The sequence below is a fragment of the Mytilus edulis genome, chromosome 1 (assembly GCF_963676685.1).
Source record: "Mytilus edulis chromosome 1, xbMytEdul2.2, whole genome shotgun sequence".
Classification (NCBI taxonomy): domain Eukaryota; kingdom Metazoa; phylum Mollusca; class Bivalvia; order Mytilida; family Mytilidae; genus Mytilus; species Mytilus edulis.
In genome coordinates, this window is record NC_092344.1 from 61,812,047 (window position 1) to 61,825,898 (window position 13,852).

A 13,852-nucleotide genomic window follows, 5' to 3' on the forward strand; every position below is an offset into this window, starting at 1 on the left:
CTTTAGAAGGTTACAAAGACATTATTGACCAAACTTCTTTCTGCATGCTATGTAAATTTTTAGCGAGGGTTAAATTGAGAAAGAGAAGGAAAACGACGACTTATGTTTCAGAAGGTACCAATTCGCCTCATTACGTGATAGTTCATCCCTGGAGTAAAATAGATTTTTTGGGAAATGCTCTCCACCAAATGAGAGATTGAACTTTTATATAATGCAATTACTTAATGTAAGTTTACTCACAATTCTTCACTAAAATTATAAGCTCAAGCAACATATGGTCCACCACTAACACACCACCATGACCACAGTAAAAGGCTTAACACTGATGACGTCATCAATGACATCATCAATGTTCAGGATCTATTCTGGCATCATTCTAGTAGATTTAGAATGAGAAAGTTATATATTTGCCTTTATGACAACATTGCGGTGCTTATTGTCTTGAAAGGAAATAGCACCGTAATGAAGCCAGAATGATGCTAACAGCATCACTCATTACTACTCTGGTATTAATGTTCTGGCAACCTGACGCTTTAAAGCCGCAACATTGCATCATTGTTGCCGCAACATTTTTCATTTCATAAAGACCGGTATGAAATGATGTGATTATCATGTACAAATCCTTACAAAACTGATAAAGGGACGGAAACATGAAACAGCATTCATGTTATATTTTTTGTCTGTCATAAATAAGATTCAAAGAAGTTCACATAATTTTACATGTTAGCTTAAAAAAGGGGGTATTAAATAAATTCATATCACTGTCACATGCTGAAAACAATAAGGTGTTGAGGAAAAATGATATTAGATAAATACAATCTACTTACGTGTTTCCATAGGAATGAAAATGCCTGTCTTTGTTGCAATTCTTTGAAACATCTCGAATGTAACATGTCGATCTTCTGCTTTTGTAGTATTAAGGTATTTCAAAATGACATTTACTGAAGGCACACCACAATTTTAACTTCTATATCTCTTGTTATTTATTTCGATGATAGTCTTTCTATGAATATTACAAATCCTCAGTTGTGACGTAATGTCATATTTAAGTCATGAAATTTCTGACAAAATACATGTCTCTTCTTCCAACGGAAACCCATTCAAAAATATATGTAGTCACTGCAATTGTCGCAATTGTCTATGGAATCTTTTATGCTACATAGTTTATAACAACTATTCGAAGATTATATAAATAAATACATTAAATATTAAAAAAAGTTAGTTTAAACAGTTAGCATAATCAAACTACAGACACAGTTTCATTGTTCTGACAATATTTTCAAAATATGAGCACATCACACCAACTTAACCATATATAAAAGAGAAGGCTATCATCACTGTAAAAAATTTATCCATTTCGAATTATGGTTGAATTTAAAACATGAAGAAATTCGCAAAATAACATTGTTGTCTGCATTTGTTTACATTTTCCCTCCTATTTTTAACTTTTTTCTCTACAAGAGAACTCCGTAAAGGGATGTAATTTGATAATGTAAATACAGGACAACTCAACTTTTTAGGGTCAATTAATTTCAACACAATCAATTTGTCCACTGATTTTTTTTCTTGTATTACCTTTATCAATTCTCTATATTCATATAATCATAATGAGAAATGGCTACACCTGATCAAAATAGGGTCTAAAACCCCTCTTTTTATTGGAATTTTCACCTTATTTTAGCTTTATACATTTGTAGATTTTTTTAAAGAAATTTTACTGTTGAACACAATTTATATTTGATTTTTAAACTGAAAAAAGTTTTAGATGTCTCAATATCTACAATATTTCTTTTTTGTTAAGATACTGCATTTTCTCTCTTTTTTTGCCACTTTGAGTCCTGTTACCAAGGAAACGGTAAACATATGGGGGTAAGTGTAGTTATAATTTTTGTTAAGCTCATGTGACTCTACTTAACTAATTAAGTTTAATACAAATATTTTTTGGTGTGTGCCGAAATATTTTGGTGATTACAGAGAACTGCTCTTAATCCATCATTTCCTATCCCAAAAAAACGGTGATACCAAGTCAGAAATATGTTAGCTGTTACGAATTCGTTTCATATGATGGAGCTTGTCTTTTTGCCATGCATTTGCTTTGTTTAGAATTCTCCGCGGAGCTCGGTATATTTTGTTATTTTACTTTTTAATATTAGTTCGAGTTTGTAACGTTTTACTACATGCATGAATGTGACGTACAGACCATTTTAAGTACTTGTATTTGGACTCGAACTTTATAAAGGTGTAATACCGCAATTGATTTCCACTTTTTAGTTTTTTTTCAAATTCAACCTTTTCAAAATGTAGAATGTATCTTTCTTTCAAATAAAGAAAAGTGTTATCCTGTCCAGTACTATAGGCAAAATATCAAAGAACATATCATTGCATATAAGAAAAAAAACCACTCAGATTTTAACATTTTTGCCCTGTGTACAAGTTTTAGTAACCATGGAACCACAAGTTTCCAAAATTTGCTATTGAAACACTTGTTAGAAGAAAAATAATGGTTCTTTGAAACACCAAAGATATATGTTTATAAGTCAAAAATATTTTACTATGCTGAAATGTAGGACTAATTTCGGAAAACTGTCTGAATTAAAGGAAAATGTTTTTTCAGACCGTTTTTTTATGCTACCGGGTGAGTATACTGTTGTTGGTGATGGAATGTATAGTTTCGACTATCTCTAGTCTTTGCGCTTTCCTTTTATTAATGCAACGATTTAGCGTTATTATTTGGGACGAGTAACATATTGAAGACTATAAGTTATAACGTATGCATAGTGTAATTTGTGTGTTTCAGGTCCGGTATGTTATAAACCTGACTCGGTGAATTTCACCACAAATTGTGCGCCTGAAGTCTATGAGGTAATAATATGGAATATATATGTGTATATATATAAATCTAAAAACCTATAAATGATTTTAAAATGTTGTTAAAGTATTATTTACATCACAAATTATTATCATGAATGGTTATTGCTACCTTACAAAGGGTAAGACGATGTTAATTCCGTTTATGACATATTTGATTTCTGAAAGAATATACCAAAAAAACTCACATGCATCACCTAGATATTTTGTATTTGACATCCTTGATTACAGTCGGAAACGTACGAAAAAAAGATCCATGTATGATATAAACGTTTGACTCTAGAATAGATCATAAGGCATCAATTGCTATTTGCAAGAGACTAGATCGACGATTTGCGAATGTTTTTATATAACAGGTCCATTTTTTATAACAGAATGAGAGTGTTCACCATGTTAAAAAGAAAAAGGTCTAACTACTCGTGAGAATTAGATATTGCTTCATTTAAACTATATTTATTTGATTTTAAGAAATCATTAGCTCAATGAAGCTCGTTTGTTATTATTTTGGAATAAAACAACGCAGCGAACGAGATCAAAAGGCCTTCATATTGTGTTGGACAGCTGATCTTTTACAATATCAATATGCAGATAACCAGATAACCGATTTATCGGGCTGTAATTGCGTCTTTAGGAGTGTTTTCTTAGTTTCACTGGCAATCGGAAGTGAACTTGACTAGTGCGGGTCAAACTTATCAACGTCGGTTCAAACATTATGACGTCGCTGATATGTCCGTGTCAAAGTTATTTAGGCCTGGACGAGCGATAAACTGTTTTACAAAGTTTAACAAAAAATGATTGTATTCTGACTATTACGCTTGTAATATAGGTGTATCCAACAAGTGGACCAGTTAATGGTGGAACAGTATTGACAATAGTTGGAAATTATCTCGGAAATGTAAATGATAGTATTTCTATTGATATCGGTGGAGTAAGATGTATCAATTTAAAAGTTCAAACACCTTATACTACGTAAGCATTTGAATATATGTGTCTTACAAATTGATTAAATATACAGGAAAAAATTGAAATCCAAAAAGTCCCCAGTAGGGCGCATTATCCACATTTGTGAATACTGTCCTAAAAACTAAAGAGATATAAGCAACATGCGCAACTGGAAAACAAACCTTATCATTTCCAAGAAAAACCTTTTTGTTAATAATGTAACATCAGTTATTCGAACAGAACTGTTGTGAAGTCATCATCGTCTCATTTTCCATGTATGTCTAGTGTTCGTTAGGATGATCTGATAGAAACCACGTAATTTGTTGATAAAATCGTTTTACTTATTGAGTCAATCTTAATTTAATGAACATACTACTTGTGAAAAAGAAGATCTTTTCCTCAGATTAACAACTATATATTTGATACATTTAGGCAGAAGTCACCATGGTCACTTGCTGGCCTATTTTGGAATTAAACGGTCATTTTGACTAAATACAGTGCTAAAATAATCGAACATTACATAGCTCAGCTATGTTTAGTCTTTGGTATGATCTTCATAGTTTTCCACTGCGGTAAATTCAGTTATGTTCAGACAATTAAATTGCATTTGATTTAGATATGTTCCGGCTATACGCATATTGTTTAGTAGCAATGTATTACCTATAAAAACATTCTGAACTGTATGTCAAGGTACTGAATAGAGCTGGAATGATTGCAATGTATTGTATTTTAAGCTCCAATGGCATTAAGTTATAAATTAAGTTTATTCCGGAGCAAATAAACGGGAGTAGCAACCATCAAATCAATAATTGATGCCGTCGTAGTTTATAATACAATTCTCATCATTCTAAATAATCTGAAAGAAAACAACTTCAAATAATACATTAAAAATATGTCATACGTCGTCTCCGCTTTCGAGTACATTTTCATAGCATCAATCGAAATTGTGAATTGTTAACTGTAACTTGATGTCATAAAAATTGATGACGTTATCCAATCAAAAGGAATGCTACATATGATGTTGCAAAAGTATACTGAATTAACGACATTTTATTGTCTGAAAAATAACATATAACAAGACTCAACGTGTCTTGTTGCAGGCGTCAGATGATATAAAGATCAAAAATTATTGTTTTAGACGTATAAATGTAGACTTATTTTCTAATCAGTAGTTTTATGGTATTCTACTTTCCTAAATCAATTAAAAAGAAACATATGCATAAGACAATCTGGGGGAATTATTTTAAATGATGCTGGTTTGATGCATGCCAAACATTAAACAGATGTCAAAGTCTTAGCCGTTGATGTTACGTAAAAGAAATGAGTTTGTCTATTACATTAAAAAGGACATCATTCATTTGATTTACAGTAATGTTTTGTATAAATCCGTCAGAAAATTAGTATTTGCAATGCAATGCATTCTGCTCTTAACTCTAATTTTTTTGCAAATAAAAACAAAATATACATACGTTATTAGAGCTTGTGTATCTTTTTTTAACAGTTTGACTTGTGTTTTGGTGAAAAATAACGCAACCCAGACAACGGGTATATCTGTTACAGTAAACGCAAATAACTACAGCGATTTAAATTCCATATACTTCACCTTCAAGGTATCTAATGCATATTTTTGTTTGTTATAAAAATAATTTGATACATTTGTTATGTAATAATGAGGTATGAGCTACGAATGAAACAAAATATAGAATGCGATTTGGTTTCAAACAATTACAAAACGCGGCAGTAAGAAATATTATTTCGCTTTTAGCAGTTAGTTTTAGTCAATTTTGTCAAAATAAGTTAACACTACATCAATTGTGTATCATTAACTAGCAAGTTTATAATCAAATTCATTTGAATTCGCATTCTTTGAACTTTATTTTTACTTTAAGGGAGAGAAGTGGCGCATGAATTTCGCTTGTGGTTGTCTGCATGTACATTCACTTTGTCATTTTTTTTTTAAAGTAAAGCAAGAAAGCTGCTAGACATAATCAGTTAGTTTCTTAATCAAGCCAACAAAAAATCATTCTTCTACCGGTTAAACGGTGATTTCCATATATTTTTTACCTAAAAAACAGACATAATATCCTATTGCACGTGTTCGCTATCAAATTGTATAATTATTTATGTATATTTTAAGTTAAATGTTCGTCGACAGTCTTCGAATAGCATCTCAATTAATGATTAAAAAATTAAAAACAACACATTTATAACTTTTTGCGTCCGAAGCGCTTTTCTCAATATACCTTCATTAGGAACGCACAAAGCCAAACATTTGAAATCCGATTTTATGGCTACAAAAATTATGTATTTGTAAGTATCATACTGTAAAATTAAGATATTTTTTATTTTTTTTTAGAAATATTTTCATATTTAAAAATAACAGTTTGAGATCATGTAATGAAGCAATTTCAATCCGATTAGAAACAAAAATACAAAAATTATCAAAGAGACTTATATGTTACATGTATATGTTTTTTCGCTCCAGGAACCGGAGATATCTAAATTTTCTCCGAAGAAAGGGATCCTATCGGGGAACACGACTGTGACAATAATGGGTCAAGATATTGGTTTTGAAGGACAAAATCGGTACAATATTTCCTTTTGTGACGATGAGATTTGCATTAAATGCAGGTAAACTGTTTTTTGCTATCGCCAGTGTTTTGCTTCTACAAGCTACGTGTATTATGATTTGCATACTATTAAACTCCTTACAAAGACGAAATATAAAGTCCTTTAAAAACATAATCAACGCTCAATGAGTACAGTCCTGATTAATCCGACAAAGAAATAGAGGACATCATAGGCTAAAAAATTAATTATTAGAAAAACAAAAATTTAATCATCTTATGAGTTAAAATTTCTCTGATTTTTACACGATGTACCTTATCATGCTTATCACGACAAAATGAAATGAATTCAACGTAAAAACTTAAGACTACAAAGATTCCATTTTCAAAAAATCACAATTGTTAACTACAACATATACAGCATTAATTATCTGGTTCAATCATAAAAAAGGATAGTTCTATTAACACCAGCAAAATGATTGTCATGCTCTGTTTTCAACAAAACGCCAATTTATTCATCGATATGTTTGATTAAACATCGGTTGTACAATAGCTTTAAACAATTCCAAAGGGTTAAAACATTGTTTTAAATGTCGGAGGAAACAATATCATTGCCTAAACATTATTTTACATAAAAAGAAAAAATAGCCCGGTCAAATTTGAAATGTTAATGCAAAACTATTACGACCAGAAATTAACTTTAAATCTAAGCCAACAAAAGACACAGATCAATTTTTAAGTTGAACGAGATTTATTATAAACAGGTTTATAAGAAATTCACGACAAGTAAAATGTCAACTTTACAGTTAAAATATATGTCTTTTCTCTATCCGAAATTTTCTAAGTATACTCATGTCTAATCCGAACGTCTAATGTTTTTGTCTGTATATATGTATATACAGTTGTCATATAAATATTTATAACAGTGTAAAGGGGTAATTCTTCGTAAAAGTCTCTAATATAATAATAATAATAATAATAATAATAATAATAATAATGATAATATTTTATTCAATAAAATATCAAACATATTAATTATTACAATACACAATATATATATATATATATGATGCAAACACGAAACTAACACATATATGGTGAAATATATTGGTATTGTATGAGTGTAGTATCCTTAAGTGCATAGAAACTATGTGCTGATATTTTATCAGGGATAACCTATGAAAGCTCTAAAGCTTGTTCCAATGGGGTCCCTTCATGTAAACGGCTTATAGTTCCTAAATACAACAAACGATAACACACAAATGTATATGACATAACAAAAATCATATAAAAATAAGTTAAATAAAAAAACGTTTAATAATATAAAAGGGAGTCTCATAAAGCTGCACTATAACTTCTGGTCAAGTACTCTTTGACACTAATTTTAAATTCTTTTATTTTCTTTATTTTTTAACACTAATTGGGAACATATTCCAATCTTGTATGCATTGCCAAATATCAAACACTTCTGGAACTGTTGGTAATTTTGATACTAAATTATCAGTTATAGTTGTAAAAAAGTTATTAAAATAGTTAGCCACTGTATTTGAGTCATGACAGTTCCCGTTATCTATATTAAGTACAACTTTACTTTTCTCCTTCTGTTTAGTACTGTAACCCATACTTTTAAACTGTTTCCAGATATTTTTAGGATTATTTTTATTTTCTTCTATTTTATTTTCAAAATATAAAGACTTAGCTTTGTTTACCTCCCTCTGGGTTTTATTTCTGCATTTACAATAATCATTATAAAAATGTTTACATTTGATTTTTATATATATATTCCAAAGCAGATCTCTTTTTTGAATAAGTTCAATAATTTCAGAAGTCATCCAAGGCTCTGTTTTTTTTTTACCTTGATGCCTCTTTTAGGAGCAACTTCATTCAAAATTGAAGTAAAATTATTTTTGAATTCCACCCAAGTTCCATTTACTTCTCTCCATAAATATAATTCTGACTAATCAGCATCATTTAGTTTATGACAGAAATCCTCTTTACTGTAATTTTTGTAAATTTTTCTCCACTATCTGAGTTTGTTTTTCTCTCAATTTTTCTAGTAAAATATGTCATAAAATGATCACTTAGTCCAATTGGAACAACACCTGATTGACTGACTCTGTCTTCAGAGTTTACAATTACATGAACTAACAATGTTTACTGTTTTCAGTTATTCTGGTTGGTTCACATAACAATTGCTTCAAATTTGACATTTGTAAAATATTCATTTAGTTTTTATATAAAGATTACCTTTAATGCAATAAACATATATCTAGATCACCAACAATGTACAATTCATTATTTGATTTAATTCATTTAGTATTTCTTCAAAGTTAATAAGAAAGACGCCTCTGCTGGTGGTCTTTAGACGGTCCAAACAGTAATCGGCTTAGTTTTTGGTATCAAGATGTCTACCCAGAGGGCCTTAAGTCTGTCATCGTGAAGATTTTGTCTTGGCGAAAACGCAATGTATTCCCTGATGAATACGCACACCCCTCCACTATTTCTAGATCTGTCTAGTCTCACAATGTTGTATCCTTCAATGTGAATTCACGCATTTGTTACTGTATTGTCCAGCCATGATTCTGTAATTGAGATTACAGCAGCTTTTGTCTTAGCTGCGACTTTTTTAGTTTCTGACAATTTTGGATGAAGGGATCGTGCATTACACTGGATGAAATGCAGACCCCTTACACTTGAAGAGTCGAAATAGATCATCATGGTTTTCAATAGTAATGTTAAAAATACTCGGGTCTCCGCAGTAATACTCGGGTCTACGCAGTATCTTTAGATTGGAAATTGATATGCTCTATATCTTTGTAATTGTTTGGCTTTATAAATATTTTGATATGAGCGTCACTGATGAGTCTTATGTAGACGAAACGCGCGTCTGGCGTACTAAATTATAATCCTGGTACCTTTGATAACTATTAAAAGGTAGATGTTGTAGAGAGCAGTTGTCACAGATTATGAGAATTCTGTGTTGTTCTTGACATATTCCTCATATTGTTTAATTGTAATAGTCTTAGTGCATCTGACATGAGACCATTGTTCCCATAGATCACAGCTGATTGATTTACTCGTAGCTATTACCCCCTTTTTACAATTTGTGCATGGATATTTTGGTTGGTTTTTACAGGTTGTTCTTTGGCAGGAATGGGTTGTAGTGAATATCGCCGCTCCTCAGTAGAGATATTAATTATAATCTCTGGTAAGGTAGAAGTTTACTTTTCACATCGTAGATTATGATCATTCATGGATCATTATGTATTAAAGTCAAACAGAATGTTTTAATAATTTCATCAGTATCTATGATTGTTCAAGTGATTTCTACACTGCAAAATTGTACATGATTTTGTGAGCAACTATAAGGCCACACAAAACAAATAAGACCAAGACATATAAACGGTATTATTACAAAACCAACAACTGTTTTCAGTTTTGTTTTTATTACAGTGAATATCAAAAGACCTCTAGTTCACAAAATGACTACATCAAGTGCAAAACTGGTATGTCAACAAAACATCGAGTTATGACCCGATTGGAAGTTGTCATTGATGTTCTGACAGTCTTGACGCTAAACGAAACATTTCAATATTTACCAGATCCAACATTTAACATTTCGACTGAAATACCGAAAGCTTTACAAAGGTTAGTGTTTATATAAATATAAATTCCAAAAATTACGAAAGAGACAAAAATGGTTTCTACTGACTTAAACTTTGTCTTGGATTGATATTGAATTGGTGTATAACATGTATAACCCATATATGTCATGCTTAAATACAGAAGACAATATCCAGTAGTATTACTTCACTCTGATTTTATTTTTAGTGGAGGTGTAATATTTACAATTCGTGGAAATGGATTCAAAAATGTTGGGGCGATAACAGTCGAAAGAGTGGTAAGTACAAATGTATTTTTTTCACGAACATCTTTTACATAAAACAGATATATTTACATAGAACAGTATTGTCTTTTACAATTATGTATTTACTTTACTTTCGTACGAATCAAAACCTATATGGCCAAACAGTTTTATTTGTATGTGGCGGATATAAATGCTGTGAGTTTTTTTAATCTGACCCGCTGTTGGATTGGCTATAAGATTCTAATCATTAATTAAAAGATGGTATTTTTAATGATTGTTAATCGGTCTTAATATCATTTTGCAAGTTTTGTAAAACAAATATTATTGAAGGTTAAACCATGTGATGTACCAGAGGATACTTCAACTGAATGTGAAACACCTCCAAGATTACAGAATCAGTCTAATAACCAAACAATTGAGGTTCATTTTGATGGAGTGACAATTCAAGTTATTATAGAATATGTGGACGACCCTACATTTGAAAATTTCCATGATGTGTATCTGTATGATAAGCAATCATCTATTGAAATTAAGGTAAGGTTAGAAAATAAAGAAGTGTTTCTTAACAGAGAAGCTTTTATTAAGCAGTATGTATTAATCACTACATTGCATTTGAACTTCAGCTAACAATTAATTCAAATTCATGACTATTATTGTTATGACGACGACTGAATAGTGCCTGTGTCATATATTGGTTGACTAAGTCCATCTATCAAATCTACGCAATGATAAATTTTATGCATCTATAATTATAATTTTGAAATCACAATTAAACTGCCAAATATAAAATGTCCATTAACAGTTACAGTAACCAATTTTGATCTGTTCTGTTACAGAAAACTGGAACATTTTCAAAATTGAATTCTTGAAAAACGATAGTAAATGTACTTAAAAATCGCGAAATTATAACAATGCAGTATATTAAACAGAAAAGGGTAGTTGTTAGAACTTGATTGGTGTTTGCAACTTCGTTTTGTGTTTTGTCACAAATAAAGCCGTTTTCTCGTTTAAATTCTCTCACAATTTTGTATGTCGGGCACTTTTATGTCTGAATATATGTATATGGTTTGAGTTTTGCTCTTGCTTAAGTTTCGTACAAATACATATCGTTGCATTGGTTGCATCAATGTCATTTCGACTTTGGAAGATTATACTTATTCAATTTGGTAATCAAAGCATTTCTCCTTAATTTGAAAAAATAAACACTGCTGCAAAGATGGTGCGTATTTTTAAACAAAAAGTATGCTACCAACTTGAGGGACAAACAAATATGACAAATAAATTTTGACGTAAAATTATTTTGGTTTACAAAACTTACAAGGCTGATAATTGGTTGTTGAGCATTTCAGATAACCTCAGTTATTGGATGGGTTCGTGTTCAGTCTTTAGTTTTCTAAGTAGTGTTTAGTGAATTGTTAGTTGCATATTGGTCTTTTTCTTTTTTAGCCATGGCTTTGTCAAGTTTTTTCAATGTTGGTGTTTAAATGTCCCTTAATTTGGTATCTTTCGCCTCTAATTACATCGAGGTTTCGCCAGGAACAACAAATGTAATACGCAATTGTAATTTTTTCAAAATCTATTTATAGGGTAGAAATATATTAAATGTGGCACGCCTTGAAGATTATCATATAAATATTGGATTGGACGGTATTTGTTTCATAACTGATATCAGTATGTATAACATCACTTGTTATCCACCTAAATCAGTTCCACGGACTAATAAAACAGATGAGAATACTGTTCCTGTCGTTGTAAGTAAATTATATTAATACTTCATAACTGTAATGCATATATATGTTTAAAACACTTTCAACATGTGTAAAGACTATTTTTAAACTATAATACATTTACAGTTAGCTCCCTTTTCAGAGATAGAAAACCTGCTTCTATTTCGTATGAAAAAAAAATAATTTGGGGCATATGTTAATATTACACCAGTTGAATCAAAGCAATCGAATTGAAAACAACTCTTACTGTGTATATTTTACGTGATAAATAACTTATAAGTGTACCGAGCAGTAATACTGAACTGCGATGAAAATTCAAAAGGGAAAGTCCTTTATTAAATGGCAAAACAAAAACCTCAAACACATCAAACGAATGGATATCAACTGTCATATTCCTGACTACGAACAGGTATTTTTGGATAAATCCTTATTTTAAAGCTAGCTAAACCTCTCACTTGTATGACAGTCGCATTAAATTAAATAACGGATTGCCAACACAGTTAAGACTACTTAAACTTGACAATTTTCAAACACTGCATTTTTTCTTAATACTAGGTGAACGTCATAAAGATAAAGGTGTGCATCGGGGATTTACAGTACAAAACAGAAATAATTACAGAAGATGGGAATACATTTGTCATGGTAGTTGGAATATTAGCCGCAGGAGTAGTTGTATCTATAAGCATAGGAATGTCGGCAGTAATAGTTTTAAGGAGAAGGAAAACTAAGGCTGGCAATGAATTCAAAATGGAAATAAAGGCGAAGGAAGAAATGATACAACAAGCCAGAAGAGAAGGTTATTAGCTCATATTATAAAATATAATTATATTGGACTAATAAAACAGATGAGAAACGGCTATAAAAGTGAGGGGTTTAGCTAGCTATAAAACCAGGTTCAATCAACCATTGTCTATATAAGAAAATGTCTATACCAAGGCAGGATTAAGATAGTTTTTGTTTTTGCCATTTGAATAGGAACTTTCCTTTTTGAATTTTCCTCAGACTTCAGTAAATTTGTGATTTTACTTTTATCGTTTAAAATTACAAACGAAACATAAAACAATATATATGTAGGACTATGAGGTGCTATAAGGACGCTGAAGTGCTATGATCCACGCCGAACTTAATATCAATTTTGACTTCTCTTTAAACGTGCTAAATATGAATTACACTATTTTTTTAGGACAATTTAATGTTGAAATTACTTACAACCATTAACAATGATTTTGCTATATCAAGTTAATTTGGAAGAACATCGTCATTGAAGCATTATTTAATGTCGTTACATTGTTTAATTTAATTTCTACAACATTTTAGGCCTAAATTAAACTGACTAGTCCCTATGTGAACTTTTCTATATATTTTATTCTCCTCAGTGGCGCATTAGCTAATTTCAGTTTTTGGTGGAAAACGTGACAAGTACTATTATATACACATGGAAAAAAGTATTGCAACACCTTGATTTTTTAAAACTTGAAAAATCAACCTCTTTTTTGGATGAAATATAGTAAAATATTTGTATAATATTATTGAAACATAGTTTATGATAACATTGGCATTTAAACGAACAAAAAATGTTTTAAAAAAAATAAATTTATATAACCACAATTTTGATAACAAAATGAAGTGTTTTTTGTACAAAAAAATGCATTTTACAACTATTACTGTAGTCGAACATTACAATGTCAGACATTTTAAAATTAATCTTCCGATGACTGTTCACATCATGAGTGATCGTTATACGCCAAAGAATTAGTACTTTGTGCGCAGCTTCCATTCAAACGGATTACCGCATCATAACGTCTTCTGATTCCTGCCATAAATCGACTAATTTGTTTCTAAGGTAGCAGCAACCATTTCTGATGAAGGGCATTGTTTAT

At 30.7% G+C, this 13,852-nt stretch overlaps 1 protein-coding gene across 1 annotated transcript in view; it reads left to right on the forward strand.

Annotated features, from left to right (window-relative positions):
* LOC139525133 (uncharacterized) overlaps positions 1–12,014 on the forward strand; it is a 30,378-nt gene extending 18,364 nt beyond the window's left edge. The window contains exons 8-15 of the mRNA XM_071320345.1: positions 2,798–2,862; positions 3,695–3,837; positions 5,312–5,420; positions 6,296–6,441; positions 9,831–10,025; positions 10,209–10,278; positions 10,576–10,779; positions 11,832–12,014. Coding sequence (XP_071176446.1) covers positions 2,798–2,862; positions 3,695–3,837; positions 5,312–5,420; positions 6,296–6,441; positions 9,831–10,025; positions 10,209–10,278; positions 10,576–10,779; positions 11,832–12,014 — 1,115 coding nt within the window. The remainder of the gene's footprint in view (positions 1–2,797; positions 2,863–3,694; positions 3,838–5,311; positions 5,421–6,295; positions 6,442–9,830; positions 10,026–10,208; positions 10,279–10,575; positions 10,780–11,831) is intronic.
* Positions 12,015–13,852: the final 1,838 nt, after the last annotated feature.